Source organism: Monomorium pharaonis, chromosome 3, assembly GCF_013373865.1.
Source record: "Monomorium pharaonis isolate MP-MQ-018 chromosome 3, ASM1337386v2, whole genome shotgun sequence".
NCBI classification, from domain to species: Eukaryota; Metazoa; Arthropoda; class Insecta; order Hymenoptera; family Formicidae; genus Monomorium; species Monomorium pharaonis.
In genome coordinates this window covers 17,089,603-17,108,183 of record NC_050469.1, presented here as the reverse complement: position 1 = coordinate 17,108,183, position 18,581 = coordinate 17,089,603, and the positions used below count along the sequence as shown (strand labels likewise).

The following is an 18,581-nucleotide window of genomic DNA, read 5'->3' as shown; positions in this document are numbered from 1 at the left end:
GTCGACAGTTCCGGTCTTTGAGCATTTTTAAGAATTTTTTTATTAGACGGCTGGCACTGCACTACAAAAATAAACTACAATTTTATAGCGAGTTCCAGACAAGTACATAGCATATTTTAATAGTTCTGCAATAGTTCCAAAGCTTTTTGCAGGTTTCGTCGACAGTTCCGGTCTTTAAGCATTTTTAAAGAATTTTTTTATTAGACCGCTGGCACCGCACTACAAGAGTAAACTACACTTTTATAGCGAGTTTCAGACGAGTACATAGCATTTCTCAATAGTTCTGCAATAGTTCCAAAGCTTTTTGCAGGTTTCGTCGACAGTTCCGGTCTTTAAGTATTTTTAAACAATTTTTTAGTAGACCGCTGGCACCGCACTACAAGAGTAAACTACCATTTTATAGCGAGTTCCAGACAAGTACATAGCATATTTTAATAGTTCTGCAATAGTTCCAAAGCTTTTTGCAGGTTTCGTCGACAGTTCCGGTTTTTAGCATTTTTAGGCGATTTGTTTATTAGACGATTGGCACCGCACTACAGGAGTAAACTACCATTTTATAGCGAGTTCCAGACAAGTACATAGCATATTTTAATAGTTCTGCAATAGTGACAAAGTTCTTTGTAGGTTTCGTCGACAGTTCCGATCTTTAAGCATTTTTTAAGAATTTTTTTATTAGACGGCTGGCACCGCACTACAAGAGTATACTACAATTTTATAGCGAGTTCCAGACAACCACACAGCATTCTCCAATATATTTCTGCAATAGTTTCAAAGCTTTTTGTAGGTTTTATCGACAGTTCGTTTGACAAACAATGGTATTTATAAGTAACCTCTTTCTAAACCTCTAACGATAAGTATTTATACATGTTATGAATTACTGGTTAACAATAGAGCGACATTGTAAGTTGATTTACAAATAAAATATTATATTAAAATTAAATATATTTGACGAATAATATTGTAATTATGTTGGTAATTTAACTTAAACAAATCATATGACTTTTTAATTTAATATAAAAAAGTTTCTCAAAATTAACTTTTACTTTAACTAGAAACAAATTAATCTTAACGTAAATTTAATAGAATTAGTATTTATTTACGTAACTTTTAACATAATAGAATTCATTTCATAATCAATTAAATTTCATTAACTTAGTTAAAAATTAGATTAACTAACCCAACTCTAAAATTTAAAAAATGTCAATTACATTACTAACACATACCTATCAGATACCATAAAATTGGCTGAAGTTTAAATACCATAGCGTAGTATTCATATCTGATAGTGCGAGACAGGATCAAATAAAAAATTGTTTAAAAATGTTTAAAGACCGGAACTGTCGACAAAATCTACAAAAAGCTTTAGAACTATTGCAGAACTATTGAAAAATGCTATGTACTCGTCTGGAATTTGCTATAAAATAGTAGTTTACTCTTGTAGTGCGGTGCCAGCCGTCTAATAAAAAAATTGTTTAAACATGCTTAAAGACCGGAATTGTCGACAAAACCTGCAAAAAGCTTTGGAACTATTGCTGAACTATTAAAAAATGCTATGTAATCGTTTGGAACTCGCTATAAAATGGTAGTTTACTTTTTTAGTGCGGTGCCAGCCGTATAATTAAAAAATTGTTTAAATATATTTAATGTAGAATACAGAACTATTGTTAAAATCTATCAAAAACTCTAGAACTATTACGGGTGCAAGTATAACTGCTGTTAAAACGTTCAATTTTTATTAATGAGGTGCCAAGGGAAAATAGCATCTCATATTTTCAAATATCAATTTTTTTAAAATAAATCAACGGAACTATTTCTGAAACTTATCAGGAATTCTATGAAAAGACTTTATGTATATACATAACTTAATTAGAAAAATAACCCATCAAATTGATATCAAATTAAGGGAGAATTGATATAAATTGCATTGATCAAATCAAATTGATGTCGATTTGATGGTTATTTCTCACTGGAAAGGTTAGAAAGATAAACAGAGACGAACAAAAACAAGGAAGATATGAAAAAATAATATGGGCAAAATATAATAGAGTGTACAAAGAAATAAAAATAGATGAGAAGCTTTTGTATATTTTAGTGGGGTAAAATAAAAGTAGGGAGTTAGTCCATGATAGCGAGATTTAAGTGCGGAAACGAGGCATTAGGGAATAGATATTGGAAAAAGGAAAAAGTGTAGGCTATACAATTTAAAAGTGGAGACTTTAGAACCAATATTAGAAGAATTTACAGAATTGCGAAAACAAAATTTCTCTGTTAGGAAAATGTTATCAGAGGTAGATATAGGTACAAAATGGATGAAAAATGTATTAAAGACGAGAAATGACAAAGAAAAGCGTAAATAGTCATTAAGAGTCCTATGTTATTATGTAATTAAGCTATGTAACCTTTTTTCAAAGGCCGAAATGTTTAAGAAATAAACGAGTTGTATATATGTTATATGCAATAGTAATTTTATGCAGGGTGTAATAACAAATAAAAAAATAACAGTTGGCGCGCGCGAAGCGCGTGCATGTTCTAGTCCATAATAAAAAAGGCCGTGAAGACGCGAGAAGTTCGCTCGTGGTCGAGCGGTATTGTTGCCGCTTTTCCGCGACGCCGATTGGTCGTCTCGCTTCGTGTTGCGAGATCGCTTCGTGTTGCGAGAGAGAAGCTGACAGCGCGATTGATTTTGACAGCTAACAATTCGTAACTAATAGTTCGTTATGCGTGTGCGTGTGCATCGATAGAGTTTAAAAGGTAAGATTTCCGAGAGAGAATATATAGGAGAGGAGTGAAAAACGTTATGCGTGTGCGTGTGCGTCCGCTGTCAATGAGTTATGAGTTATGCGTGCGAGCGTGCGTGCTTGAGTGAAAAATATTATGCGTGTGTGTGTATGTGTGTGTATGCGTGTGTATACATAATGAAATTTTAATTTTTAATTATTATTTTTTTATTATGTGTGTATGCGTGTGTATGCGTGTGTCTGCGCGTGCGTGTGTGTCTAAGCGCGTGCAAGCGCGTGCATGCGTGTGTAAATAAATTAATTTTAATTTTTTTTTTTTTATTAAAAAGTAATTAATTATAATTTTGTTTATGTGTTTGCGTGACAAAGTATGTCTGTGAAAAAAATTATTTGTGCGTACGTGCGTGCGTGAGTTCGTGCGTGGGTGTGTTCGTGCGCACATGGCTGTGCCTGTGCAATTGTATTTTATATTTATTATTTTATATATATTATTAGACCACAGACGCGCTATTTGACACCTTGTATAATAATACAGTAATTCAATTTTTATTATAAAATATAAACAAACTTATGGGTAACATAGCAATGTAACATAGTAACGTGATGTAAATAAAACGGAATTAGCAGTATTACTTGAAAAGTTGTGCTAACGTGACGATAACTGTTTGTGAGTGGAGTAAACATTTTGCATAATAGCAGTTTGTAAAAAAGGTAATTAATTTTAATTTGTGTGTCTGCGCGTGCATGCGTGTGTATAAATTAATTAATTTTAATTACTATTTTTTTATTATGCGTGTATGGGCGTGTGTCTGCGCGCGTGTATGCGTGTGTTTAAATAAATTAATTTTAATTACTATTTTTTTATATTATGCGTGTGTGTGTGTGTGTGTGTGTGTGTGTGTGTGTGTGTGTGTGTGTGTGTGTGTGAGTAAAATAAAATAAATTATTTACATGTTTAAAATATCTGATAAAGCTTAATACTATAAAATACAATATCAACTTCTTTTATAGAGAAAACAGGATACTATAAATTAAAATTTCATTAAAAAAAAGAAAGCAAATAAGAAAGAAATCTTTCACTTGAGAAAAAAAATAAAGCGAGGGAGGAGCCTTTAATAGAGAAGAATTACAGAAGAGTCAAAAGTAAGAAAGAATCTCTTTTCTTTATGTACATTACAGTACATTAAAATCGTATGAATATTTATTGTTGAAAAATTTAATGTAATATTACAAAGTAAATCACATAATGTTTATCTATAATTAATTTGTAAAAGATAAAAATAAATAATTTTTTAGAAAATATTTTTAAAATATAATATTAAATAACAATATAAATAAAGCACATTAATTTATTGTAATATAAAATTCAATATAAAAACACTCAATATACAATATTTTTATATTTTATAATAAATTAAATAATATTCATATTATTGCTTGTAATATTGTGTATATATTATATATTTAAACATTTATTTTTATTACATTTCTTTACCTTCTGTTAAACTTCTGTTATAATAAGTTAATCGTCAAATAATAATATTGCAAAGATTAGTAAAGTAAAAAACTTTTTGATTTGTATAAATATCCAATTTCATAGCTATATTTTTTAATATCATTTATTTGTGGGAAACTTTAAACTTTAAAGAGAATAGATTAATAAATAATTTTATAATTGTTTAGGTTTTTTAAGATCAAGATAGGGAGTATAAGAATGTATAAATAAATTTTTTATATCATTTATTTGTGGTAATTTATTGTTAATATGCTAACGTTTTCTGTATGTAAAAGTTGCAAAAGTAGTAAAGTTATATTTTTTAAAAGTTGCATTTACATAAGTTTATAAAATAATGTTTGTAAAGAATGTCTTTTATACTGCCTATGTATTTTAATTGTATACAATTTTTGATTAAAATTTTCATTGTTATGTAATAATTATTTAACGTTATATATTTTATTTATAAAACTTTTATTAAAATAAATAATTTTTTAGAAAATATTTTAAAAATATAACATTAAATAACAATATAAATAAAGCACATTAATTTATTGTAATATAAAATTTAATATAAAAGCACTCAATACACAATATTTTTATATTTTATAATAAATTAAATAATATTCATATTATTGCTTGTAATGTTGTGTATATATTATATATTTAAATATTTATTTTTATTACATTTCTTTACCTTCTGTTAAACTATAATAAGTTAATCGTCAAATGATAATATTGCAAAGTATTAGTAAAGTAAAAAACTTTTTGATTTGTATAAATATCCAATTTTATAGCTATATTTTTTAATATCATTTATTTGTGGGAAACTTTAAACTTTAAAGAGAATAGATTAATAAATAATTTTATAATAATTTTATAATTGTTTAATTGTTTATTTTTTATAAAAATAATTCTTTTTGCATCTCAAAAAGAATTCACAATTGGTGACATACAATTGAGTTCTTTTTGAACTCTCTGTGCTATCTGGGTTTATATCATTTATTTATATTATTTATTTGTGGTAACTTATTATTAATATGTTAACATTTTCTGTATGTAAAATTTACAAAAGTAGTAAAGTTAAATTTACATAAGTTTGTAAATTTATGTTTGTAAAGAATATCTTTTATACTGCTAATGCATATTTTAATTAAATAAAATTTTTAATCAAATTTTTTATTGTTATGTAATAATTATTTAACGTTATATATTTTATTTATAAAACTTTTTTATTGTTACTTATTTTGTCATTTCTTTGAATAATACAAAATTAGAATACTTTTTATAAGTTTATAGTAATTTTGAGTCGTTGACCATATCTTGAATCATTTAAATGAGAAAAATAAAGCTGCAAACGGTCTGAAAGAATTAAAATTGGTGAATTCAATAGCAGATTCCAAATAATATATTTGCGTAAAATTTAAGGTTTTTTTAGCTTAGCCAACTACGCGCTGTTATTAATGGTCTTTAAAACGTAGTGTTGGGTTAATTTACATTAATCAATTTAGATATTTATTAATAATATAATATATATTATAAAAATTTATTTTTTGTATTAATTTTCTATTATTATACTAGAGAATCGTTTTTACATTATCTTTTATTATTACGATAAACATTACCATAGATTATTGGAATGATCGAATTAATTAAAATACTTATCTCTGTTAACATATTAAAGTAAAGTCGATAATAAGTGAATACTTTATGACATATCTCATATTTTATATTAAACAATATTATAACAAAATTTAAAATATCTCAAAAAATTGACAAAAGATATACTTAATTGTAGTGTTTTGGAAAACTCTTAAGGTGATCTTCATACGACAACAATGATACTGTTTTATGTCTACCTTAAAACTATGCAACTTAATATGGCTCTGTATAGTTGGCTGAATTAAAAAAAGTGAATTTTATGTAAATATATTATTTGATATATATGTAGAATTTTGCTAGATTGTTTCTCTTTCTTATGCTTTAATGTATATAATTCGGTCCTTAAAACATTTTTTAAATACTAAAGCTGGTATTGATTAATTTTTTAGTTGTACAAATACACTAAAACTTTGTTGCAAAAAGAATTAAAATTTCATACTGTTTTATGTTAAAAAAATATTGAAAAAAACATTTTTATATTTTTTTAACATTTTTCGACCTAAAAGCCGCTATAACTTTTTTCACTTTATTTTATACAAATGACAATGAATTCTGAAAAAGCGTAAAATTTAACAGAATTAAGCATTTTTTTTTTAAGGAATGGTTTGTCTTACATTTTTAATATTTTAAATATTATTTATTGTTATTTTTAACTATCACGTGTTTTTATTAGAAAATATTAAAAAATAACAGAAATATGACACTGTTTGTCAACAAGGTTTTATGACGCAAGTCCTCAAGTGATGTAATTTCTAGCCTTTACTGTGTTGGTCTGAAACAAAAAACGTGAAAAATTTTTTATTGTTAACATTCATACGGTGTGTGTAAATTTTAAAAAAGTAAAAAAATTGAAAATTGAATAAATCGCACGTTTTTTTTTTTAATTGATTTAAAAATTTAGTGTAAAATTTAAATTTTTTATTAAAAACGTGCGATTTTTTATTTTTATTTTTTATTTTTTGTAAGTTTACACAAATCGTATAAGTGTTAATAATCGAAAAACTTTTACGTCTTTTGTTTCAGACTAATAAAGCAGAGGCTAGAAATTACGCCGTTTAACAATTCGTGTCACAACTTTCCTGACAAACAATGTTATATCTCCACCATGTTTTAATATTTTTATAATAATAAAAAAACGTCGTGATAGTTAAAAGTATCAATAAATAATACCTAAAGTTTCAAAAAGTTTCAAAAATATAAGACAAACCGTTCTCTTTTAATAAAATTCATAGAAATTAATTTATTTTAACTCACCTAAAGATATTTTCCCCCTTAATGAGTTAAAAAAGTTCGATTTTTGGCTCATTTGCAGAATTTTATTTTAGGGTAAAAAGTTATTACATAGAAATTGTCTAAACAAAAAAATATTCTAACGTCTCAAAAATGGGAAACATTAATTTGATCTTTTTTCAAAAAAAAAAAAAAGTTAATTACAAATTTATTAAATAAAAAATCTAATAATATATATAGTAGATCCAATCAAAATTAACTAATTATACAATTTATAGTTAATTGGTAGTTTTAAACAGAAGTGTGTAACTAACTCTATAATTGTTTACTTTAAACTTAATTTGTTTTCAATATTTATTAAAATTTTTGACAAAAAAATAAAAGTAAACAAATTTTTTTAATAACTAGCAATTTAAAAGTAATGGAGTCAATAACGATCATGCTTTTGCCATTGTTTTTAACTAAAAGTGATCAAGTGGCGTTAATTTTACCAACTAAACCAATTTTTTATTATTTATTTTTTTATTTTTCTTTTTTTGGCAATATGCTTTAAATAATTACAAAAAAAACATTCGCAATACATCCAAAAAATTTTAGCGTAATATTTGAATATATGACTTTCAAAAAGAAACTTGATGTAACCTTTAAAAAATTAATGTTTCCTGCATTTTTATTTACTTTTCTTACTTTTTAAGTTCTAAAAAACAATTTTTTATAATTAACTAAAGTGTAAAACAAAATTAATGAAAATTAAAATTTAAAAAAATTTGTCATTAACCCTTAAATGCATCATGTTGCCATTTGGCAACATGCCATATCTAGGTGGGTAGCGTTGAGCGTATGTACGAAAACGACTAAGCACACATTGTAGTCGATTGCCTACATACCGCTCGAGTGTTTTCCGTCACGCTGTGCGAAAAAAATAAAAAAAAAAAACAAAAAAAAAACAAAAAAAACAAAAAAAACAATAACAAAAAAAACAATAACATGGAATTTTTTTCTTATTTTTCCCTTATTGTGCTCCTTTTATTGTATCATATTGAGCTGAAAATTCATTAAAAAAAAAAATCATGCATTTAAGGGTTAAAATATTTATCATTTGTTTAAAAATACTTTGTAATAATGTAAAGATTTAAATTTTTTAATTGTATACTTTTAATTTTGTAATGTCAATAAATCTGAAAGTAATATAGTAATATAATGTAAACAAAATACACTGGCGCAAAAAAAAACGAAACAAAATTTTTGACCGATTTTTAGACAATCTTCAAAGTGATGCAACTTTGCGAAAAATCATCCAAATTACATGTACTTTTTTTAGAATTAAAGGGCAAAGACTCTATTTTGAGAATGCCTACGCAAAAGTTTGATTTTTTAAGTGTAAACCTTTTGTGTCGCATGAAAACCAAACATGTTTTTTTTTAATTAAAAAAAGTAAAAGTTTGTTATCATTTTGCACAAATTTCTCGTTAAAATCTTGCTAATATTAATTCAGATTCTTAAATACGATGTTTTTTGTTGATTACACACGAGTTTGAAATTTGCACTGCATTTTAGGGTATTTTAGCGAATAAATACGGTATTTTTTGAATATAATGAATTTTGAGCATTAATATGATATTGCACATTGATTTTATTCGTGTTTAACTCAATCATACCACCGTCATTAAAGTGACCCGATGTGCGCCACATGGAGAATGACTCGGTTTTGTACATAATGTGGCCCTGAAAAGGCTGATGTTTTAAAATAAAATTTAAACTTTTCTTTTTTATGTATGAGTATGTGTATATGTATGTTTACGTGTACGTGTGGGTTTATGAGTATAGATGAATGTGATCTTCTGTCGACTTCAGTGAAATTAGTGTGTCAGCTATCCATTATATTCAGATCAGTAAGTACAAATTTCCACCGATGAATTTCAGACCCACATGATGTACAAAATTCAATCGTCATTCTCCACGTGGTGCACATCGGGTCGTTCTGATGACGGCGGTATGATTGAGTTAAACACAAATAAAATTAATGTGCAATATTATATTGATACTCAAAATTCATAATATTCCGTAAAATACCGTATTTATTCGCTAAAATACCTTAAAATGCAATGCAAATTTCAAACTCGCGTGCAATCAACAAAAAACCTCGTATCGGCATGTTTTTTTTTAATTACTTAGAAAAGAATAAACTTTAAGAATCTAAATTAACATTAGCAAGATTTTAACGAGAACTTGTGCAAAATGATAACAAACTTTTACTTTTTTCAATTAAAAAAACATGTTTGGTTTTCATGCGATACAAAAAGTTTATACTTAAAAAATCAAACTTTCGAGTAGGGATTCTCAAAGTAAAGTCTTTGCCCTTTAATTTAAAAAAAAGTACATGTAACTTAGATGATTTTTAGCAAAGTTGCATCACTTTGAAGACCGCCTAAAAATCGGTCAAAAATTTTTTCGTTTTTTCTTTTGCGCCAGTGTAGAATTAGTAATGTTACATAAAATACTATATTGTATAATATTAGAGGAAGTGATAATATATGACCACCCATTTACATTCTATATAATAATTTTGTTAATAATTAATATTTTAAACTCCAAAAAAAATTTCAAATTCGACAGTGAATTAATAAATAAACAAAAAACAGGAATAATGGTCAACAACTGGCAGTACTTTATTGAACCAATTTACGACATTTTGGTCATGATTTTTGACCCTTATCAAGTGTGATAATTAACTTGGTGGAATAATGAATGTAAAAAATAGATTTTGTTTAAAAAAAATTACAATATTTTGTATATTGTATAATTATATGATATATTTATATAAAATAAGTTGTTAGGTTAGAAAAAAACTGTAGCATAATTTTGAAGAGAAATAAAGGTAGATAGACCGTTGGCTATTGTGTATTGTCATATGCCACTTTATAACAAGCTAAATAGATGATTTCATACCCTGATAGGAAGATTTTGCAAACATATTGCACAATAATGGCATTAAAGATTGTGCTAAGATAATTCGCCATAACGCAACAGTTTTATCAGAATATAATTCTTAAATAATATTTGTTAAAGATTAGACAAATATTGAAACACAAATATTTTGCAATTATTTCAGCAGTTAAAACTATTACATTATAATCTTCAATATTTTCACAATATAATGCAGCAATAATAATGTGCAATATTTACAGCATTTAATCTTCAATATTTAATTTAAAATTATTATCAAAAGGTATTACAATAAATTTAATAAATATCGCTTATTCACTAGACATTTAATAAAGATTAAAAAAAGAGACATTTTGTCTGATAGATTAGTTGCGTCTGTTGGAGAGTTAAGTATCTCATTGATAGTAATAGCGGTCAGAAACTCTTAAATCATTCCAACATATTATTTTAAAATTTAATTGCGCAAATATTTATTAATGTTTTATAAAAGGTTAATGTTTCTACATTTATTTTCTGAACTATCCCCTCATAATGACGAATTATAAATTTTTTACAATTCTTTTGTTATACAATTTTATAAATCTTTTCCTATCGGGATAAGTAATTACTAGAATTCATCAACTAATAATGGAGATAATACGAGTGGCCATATTGTCTACAGTGGCCATAATACCACTTTCTTCTCTAATAATATGAGAGAAAATATTTTTTTTAAACTATTATTCATTTTTAATTTGTATTTTTTTGTCTAAAATTTTAATAAATATCAAAAGCAAATTAAGTTCTTATTAAATAATTATAGAACCATTTCCACACCAGAAGATTCATACGTAATCACAATATCGGCTGGTTTCTGGTTCAAGTTTGTTTTGCTCTTTGCATTTTATTAAACTACAATTTAAAAACAACATAAGGTAAGTTTCTTTTTTGTTTAGATTTTTGGGAAATAAATAAATAAACATATATGTATATATTGTACACACATATATATATATATATATATATATATACACACGTATATATATTATTTTATTGCTAAATTAACATTTATGTTAATTTGTATTGTCAAATTAAAATTTATTTTGATTTTGAATGTTAAATTATAATTACGGATTTTTATTATTAAACTAAATTAAATTTTTCTTATTTTAAATAAAATTAGTATTATAATAAAATTACATTTAACATTGAATTTTATTTTAAAATAATAAAATAATAGAATTATTAAATTACATTTTTTATTAAAATTATTATTAAAATAAAATTTATTTATATTTAGATAATTAAATTATAATTTAATTTATTTTATTTTAATTATTAAATTATTAAATTATTAAATTTGATTAAAATTGATTTTATTTTGGATTATTAAATTAAAATTAACTTTTTTAAAAATAAAAATTGATTTGGATTTTTTAAAATAAATTTGCACTAATTATTTAAATAAAATTTCTTTTTATTTCAATGGTAAAATTATTAAATAATTTTTACTTTGATTTATGAAAAGATGTTTACTTGAATTGTTGGTTTAAAAGTGACTGTTCAATTGAAATTGATTACTTTAATTGATGAATTATTTACTTGAGATGTTTACTTGAATTGTTAATTTAAAAGTGACTGTTCAATTGAAATTGATTACTTTAATTGGTGAAATATTCACTTGAATTGTTGAAAATGTCTATTAAATTGAAATTGATTTTAAAAGCTGAATTGAAATTGACTTGGTTTGAATTGTTTAATTAAAATTGGCTTTGACTTATATTGATTATAGAATTAATATTAAACCAAATTAAAATTATAACTTTATTTAAAACTGTATTTTAGTATAGCTTGTGACGTGACAGCTGCAGGCTGCTGTCCGTCACAAGGCCCTGAGGGCCCTTACGCAATAACATCACGCGGGCCCTGCGTCCTCCCGCTCGGGAGCGGACGCAAAAGCGTATTCTCTGTACTTTTGTGTGTGTGACGTCCCACGTGCTGTCCATTTAATTACGTGTTAAGATTTTTGCGAGCGTTATACCGCGGTTGCGGCGGAGATCGGTGGCTGTGAAGATCTCATTGTAGTTGTCGGACGTCTCGTCTCCACGGAAAATCTTCCCGGAGATTGCAGAGGAACGGACAACGAGGGAGTCAAGGAAGACCCTTTTTAAGCGGGGGTCCGCAGGTAATGCCGCCCTTATCTTGCCTACCGTTTGTGCCATGTTAGAATTCCGATACTGCCGCTGAATCACGCTTTCAGGATCCAGCGACGGCGCGCGAGGCCGACATCCCGACGGGGCGACTGCAGACCCGATACCGCGGGAAGTGCGGCGAAGGAATCACGACAACTCCAGATCCGCCGACGTCCCGTCGAGGAGGAAATGACGCCCCGATGGCGGAGGATACGCCGGGCGAAGAGAAAAGAGTCGGCCGCGCAAGGAAGCGCCAGGATTCCCGTGCCCGGGGCCCATAAACATCGACCGCCGTGCGTGGATCGATCAGCCGGCGACAGCGTGGGCACCGCGCTCTGCGCGAAAATCGATTTTCGCGAAATCCGCCAATAAGGGCCGGGAACGCCGGGGGCAAGGTGGGGCGCGCCGCCGAGCGGTCCCCGCGAGATCCAGGATTCCTCACTCGTGCTGCGGACGTATTCCTAAGAACTGTGCGTGCGTTCGTGAGTTCCCGAGACGAGTGTAAGGAAGGACGCAGGGGCGACCGACATCCCGACCCGGAGGAGGCCACGAGAGGAGAGTCGAAGTGGTGAGACGAGCGTCACGCATATTGTAAAGCCACCGATTTCGCGGGTTGGGCGAGCCGCGAGGAAATCGCGTACTTGTCGCAAAATCTCTCGGCGTTTATGAGAATCTCGCGCTTCCGGATTCAACGGAGCTTCGTCGTCTCGCCCGATCGCGCCCGTCCGCGTGATTTCGCTACGTGCCGTGTGTTTCTGAATCGTTTCGCGTTGCGTGTGCGTCCCGATCCGCAGCCGAGTCAATTGTTGTTGCGTCCGGTCGTCGTGTCGCGGGTTATTCCCGCGCTGTATCTTGTCGCGTCGTAGAAGATTTTGTTCGTCAATGCTGTAAAATTTGGTCGATCGCACTGTGACTGCGAGCCCTTCGGGGAGTATATTCGGATAATTGTCGACGCGTTCGTCGTATCCCGCCGTACGGGAGAAGCATTAGTAATCATCGCGCTTACCTTCGCGAGAATCGTTCGAGCACGGGAGAACACGAGTCCGTCGCATGTCGCGCGGGCTCGGAGTTGCGATCCGTCCCGTTCGCCCTTGGCGAGGTCACCCTGACGGAAGTCGGCGTCCTCCAACGGCGCCGAGTCAAGCGTAAGACAAGTCGGAGAGTTCCCGCGTACGCATCATAACCCGCTCGTTTAACAGACCGTTCTCGAAGAATTTGATATCCAGCGGACACCCGCTGATAACGCGCGCGAGCCACCACCGCTCCGCAGAGTCGGTAGTTTCTGTATTATTTACGATCAAATACACTTGTTATTTTTATTTGTTACATCTGTGTCGTACAAGTAATTCTCTCGCCTTCCCGATTCCATCCGCCCGCACCGAACCTCCCCCTCTACCCTTTGAGGGCTGAGCAGCTGGATCTCGGAGCCGCTAACGCCCCGGTCGCCTAGCGTGCGCCCGTCTTTCCCGAGATTCACGTCTCGAAACATTGGTTTGCGAGTTGGTGCACACAGAGTGGTACGCTTAACGTACCTGGCGCCCAACTTAGTGTTGCGTCGGGAAACCTCGCGAGGATAGCCGTCCCGACACCCGGGCGGCTCAGGGCCGCGGCCAGGGACGGAGGCGAAGTTGGCCGTCGCTCGTGAGCGGCGGTTACAAGCTGTATTTATTATAATTAAATTAAAATTGTTTAAATAATGCCTCGAAGAAAAATAATTCGAACACTTGAAGAAGAAGAGAAATATCAACGTAATAAACGAGAAAGAAAAGCAAAATCTCAAAATGAGAGACGAGAAAAAAAACGAATGATAGCTAAAAAAGATAGTTTATTATCGTTAAATACTAATTTAGTAAATACTAATTCATTACACACAATACGTGAAATAGAAATTGTATCACAAGTGATTGAGACGTCAATTACTAATAATTTTTCTACATTAAAAAAGAGTAATGAAACAACAAATGATATAAAATTATTGAATGTTAAAGAAAATAATGAAATATCACATGATACAATTATAGAAACTGTATCAAACAACTACGTTATTTCTCCTATTGCTAGCACATCAAATAGTGTAATAAATTTAGAAAATAATAGATGTAGGGAATTAACTGTTTTACGTAAAATGTCATCGCAAATTACTATGACTAGCAACGAAATAGTAACATCAGTGTTTCCTAATGTAACTGAAAAAAACAAACGAGTAAAATGGCAAGAGAAAATTCGAGCTTCAAGAAAGGGATATACGAATATTGATACGTCTCACAATATGCAACTAGAAAATATTATAGAACATTATATAGGAGAGATGAATTTATATTGCGAACATTGTGGTGCAAAACATTTTATTTCGGAAAAGACAATTAATAAAGGTAATTCGTACAATGATTGTTGTAATCATGGATCTATTGAGTTATATCCTTTACCCCAACCTCCAAAAGAACTTTATGAATTATATACTGGAATTCATTCAAAATCTAAACATTTTTACAATCATATTCGAGGATATAATAATATATTTTCATTCGCGTCGTTTAATGCAAATATGGCTAATCTTAGTGCACAAAGACGTGGACCATATTGTTTTAAAATTCAAGGGCAAATTTATTATCAAATTAATACTGCTTTATATCCTGCACCAAACGAAATGCCAAGTTATGGACAACTTTTTATTGTAGATAATAATGAAGCAACAGACTATCGTTTACAACAAAATTCAAATCTTGATGAAGAAATTTTATATGCAATAGATAATGTAATGCGTATAAATAACATCTTTGCACAATCTTATCAAATGATGCATGAAGAAATTCAAAATCAGCAGCAAATTGAAAATCAAACTGTACATGAACTACAATTAGGATTTTTATCTAAAACAGGTATTGAGCGTGGTCGATATAATGTGCAAAGGGTAAATGAAGTTGCAGCCATTTTTACAACTACAGCAGATGGAGAAATACCCGAAACATATGTCACTATTCGTAATAAGAACAATAAAATATTACGACAAGTTAGCACTATGGATCCAAATGTAGAACCATGGATTTATCCATTATATTATCCCTATGGTAATCAAGGTTGGCATAATGATTTACGACATAAAAACAGTAATAAAAGAGTAAGTAGAGCTGCGTATGTAAAGTATCAAATGGCTATACGTGATAATTTTAATATTTTTATTATGGGAAGACGATTATTTCAACAATGGGTTGTAGATAATTATGTTAAAATAGAAAAAGATAGAATAAACTACTGTAAACAAAATCAGAAACAGTTAAGAGTTGAAACGTATCAAGGATTGATCGATTATTTAGAAAGTGCTGCTAATAATGCTGGTACTCGGGTTGGAAAAATGATTATTCTTCCATCAACATTTGTTGGTTCACCTCGTAATATGATGCAACATTATCAAGATGCAATGGCTATAGTTCGAAAATATGGAAAACCAGATATTTTTATTACGATGACATGTAATCCAAATTGGCGTGAAATACGAGAAAATTTACTTTCAAATCAGCAACCTGCAGATAGACCAGATATATGTGCTCGTGTATTTAACATAAAGAAAGATTATTTAGTTGACGTTATAGTTAGACAACAATTTTTTGGAGAAGTTATGGCATATGTTTATGTAATTGAATTTCAGAAACGTGGTTTACCACATATACATATGTTAATTACGTTAAAACAAAATTACAAAATTACAAACTCTGAAACAGTTGACAAATTTATCTCGGCTGAAATACCTGATCCTAATAAAAATCAAAATTTACATAACATTGTTATGAAACATATGATTCATGGGCCATGTGGAGATTGGTGTATCATTAATAACAAATGTTCAAAACATTTCCCAAAGTCATTTCATCCTGAAACAACTATGGATGAAGACGGATATCCACAATATCGTCGAAGAAATGATGGAATGTTGTACGAAAGACCTGGAAGATACGTTGTTGATAACCGTTATGTTGTCCCGTATTGTCCAATGCTTTTACTTTTATTTAACAGTCATATCAACATCGAAATAGTATCGAGTATACGATCTGTAAAGTATTTATATAAATATATTTACAAAGGTCACGATGCTGCATCTGTAGTTATTGGTGAAAACTTAGATAATAATGTAATAACTCATGATGAAATTCGAGATTTTATTGAAGCTCGTTATGTTGGACCTGTAGAAGCATGCTGGCGTATTTTAAGTAAACCTTTACAAGAAAAAAGTCATGCTATTGTACGTTTACCGGTACATTTATTAAATGAGCATAGTATAATAATTGATGACAATTTTAATGATGATGCAATGAGATCTGCTTCACAACGAGTAACTATGTTAATAGATTATTTTGAATTAAATGCTCGAGATAATGAAGCAAAGCAATATTTGTATACTGATATTCCATCTTATTATGTATTTAAAAAAGTTATAATTAATGGTAAAATTGTTTATCGTTGGGAAAAACGTCAACGATACTTTAATTGTATTGGACGTATGTATTCTGTCAATCCATCGCAAATAGAATTATTCCATTTACGTATACTTTTATTAAACGTTAAAGGAGCAACAAGTTTTCAAGAATTAAAAACTGTTAACAATGAAATATATCCAACCTTTACTGCTGCATGTTTAGCATTAGGACTTATAGAAGATGATGAAGAATGGTACCGTGCAATGAATGAAGCAAAAGCTTGGATGATGCCTAAACGTTTTCGTAGATTATTTGTACGAATTTTAATTCATTGTCAACCAGTTCACCCTAAAAAACTTTGGGATGAATTTAAAATAGACATGTCAGAAGATTATATAAGACGATATGGATCTAAAGAGGGAATTAAGAAAGCTTATAATCATATTGTTAATTTATTACGTATTGAAGGTTGGGATATTTGTAATTTTTCTGAAATGGAACAAATAGTTGAAAATTTTGAAAATGATAATCGAGAAGAGATTAATAGAGAAATGTTAATAGGTATACAACAATATGAACAATTAAATGTAAAACAAAAGGAAATTGTTGATATTATTTTAGCAATAATAGATGGCAAGAACAATTCCAATACCTGTTTTTATATTGATGGTCCAGGTGGTTCTGGAAAAACTTTTATTTATACAACTCTATACTATTTACTTAAACATAGAAAAAAGACTGTATATACTATGGCTTTCACTGGTATTGCAGCAACATTACTTCCAAACGGAAAAATGGTACATAAAGTATTCGGATTACCTGTACCTCTTTTTGCTGATTCTACATCAAACATTAAAAATCAATCTAAAGATGCTGACTATTTAAAGTGTGTAGACGTGTTTATTTTAGATGAAGCACCTATGGCTCCGCGTTATGTACTAGAAATAATGGATCGAACGTTACGTGAGTTTATGCAAAATAATTTATATTTTGGTGGTAAAATAATTCTTTTGGGTGGAGATTTTAGACAGTTGTTGCCTGTAAAAGAACGAAGTACACGTTGTGAAATTGTAAATTTATCTATTAAATTTAGTTTTTTGTGGAAACAATTTCAAATATTTTCATTAACAGAAAATCTAAGAGTTTTGTCACAAGAAAAGGAATTCGCACAATTTTTATTAGATTTGGGTAATGGTTCTTTAAATGATCAATTAGATAATGTACAAATTCCAGAAAAATGTATAGTAGATGATAACGCAGATATGGTAAAAGATATGTATAGAGATATCATAACATGTAGGCAATATAGATCTCTTGCAAATTATGTTATATTATCTGGAAGAAATGTCGATGTTATTGATATAAATGAAAGAGTGGTAAATTTGTTAGATGAATCAACAGAGAGACTTTATACAAGTGTAGATACTGTTGAAACTACTAATGATAATGAAAGTATATATGAAATGATTTTAACAGAATATCTTAATACTTTAAATCCAACATGTCTCCCTCCGCATAAATTACGTTTGAGAAAATATACTGTTATTATACTTATTAGAAATCTTAGTATCAGTGAAGGATTGTGTAATGGTACTAGATTAATGGTTTTAGATTTGGACAATAATTTATTACGATGTGAAATTTTATCTGGTAGCAAAACTGGTGAAATTGTTTTTCTTAATCGTATTACTTTATATTGTGAAAATGTTTACCCGTTTACTTTCAAGAGAAGACAATTTCCAGTAAAATTAGCATTTGCTATGACTATTAATAAGTCACAAGGACAAACTTTTGAAAAAATTGCAGTAGATCTTCGTAAAAATGTGTTTAGTCATGGACAATTATATGTTGCATTTTCACGAGTTCGTTCCTGGGATTCTTTAAAAATATATTTAAATGTTAATAGATTATCTAATAATGTAAAAAA

The 18,581-nt window shown here is 29.6% G+C and overlaps 1 protein-coding gene across 1 annotated transcript; it reads left to right on the top strand.

Moving 5' to 3' along the window:
• Nucleotides 1–14,787: 14,787 nt before the first annotated feature.
• On the top strand, nucleotides 14,788–18,256 carry LOC118644638. Its single transcript, XM_036283628.1, has 7 exons — nucleotides 14,788–15,873; nucleotides 16,102–16,279; nucleotides 16,322–16,513; nucleotides 16,805–17,215; nucleotides 17,276–17,617; nucleotides 17,786–18,106; nucleotides 18,213–18,256. The coding sequence occupies exons 1-7, from the start codon at nucleotides 14,788–14,790 to the stop codon at nucleotides 18,254–18,256; spliced, it is 2,574 nt and encodes an 857-aa protein (XP_036139521.1).
• Nucleotides 18,257–18,581: the final 325 nt, after the last annotated feature.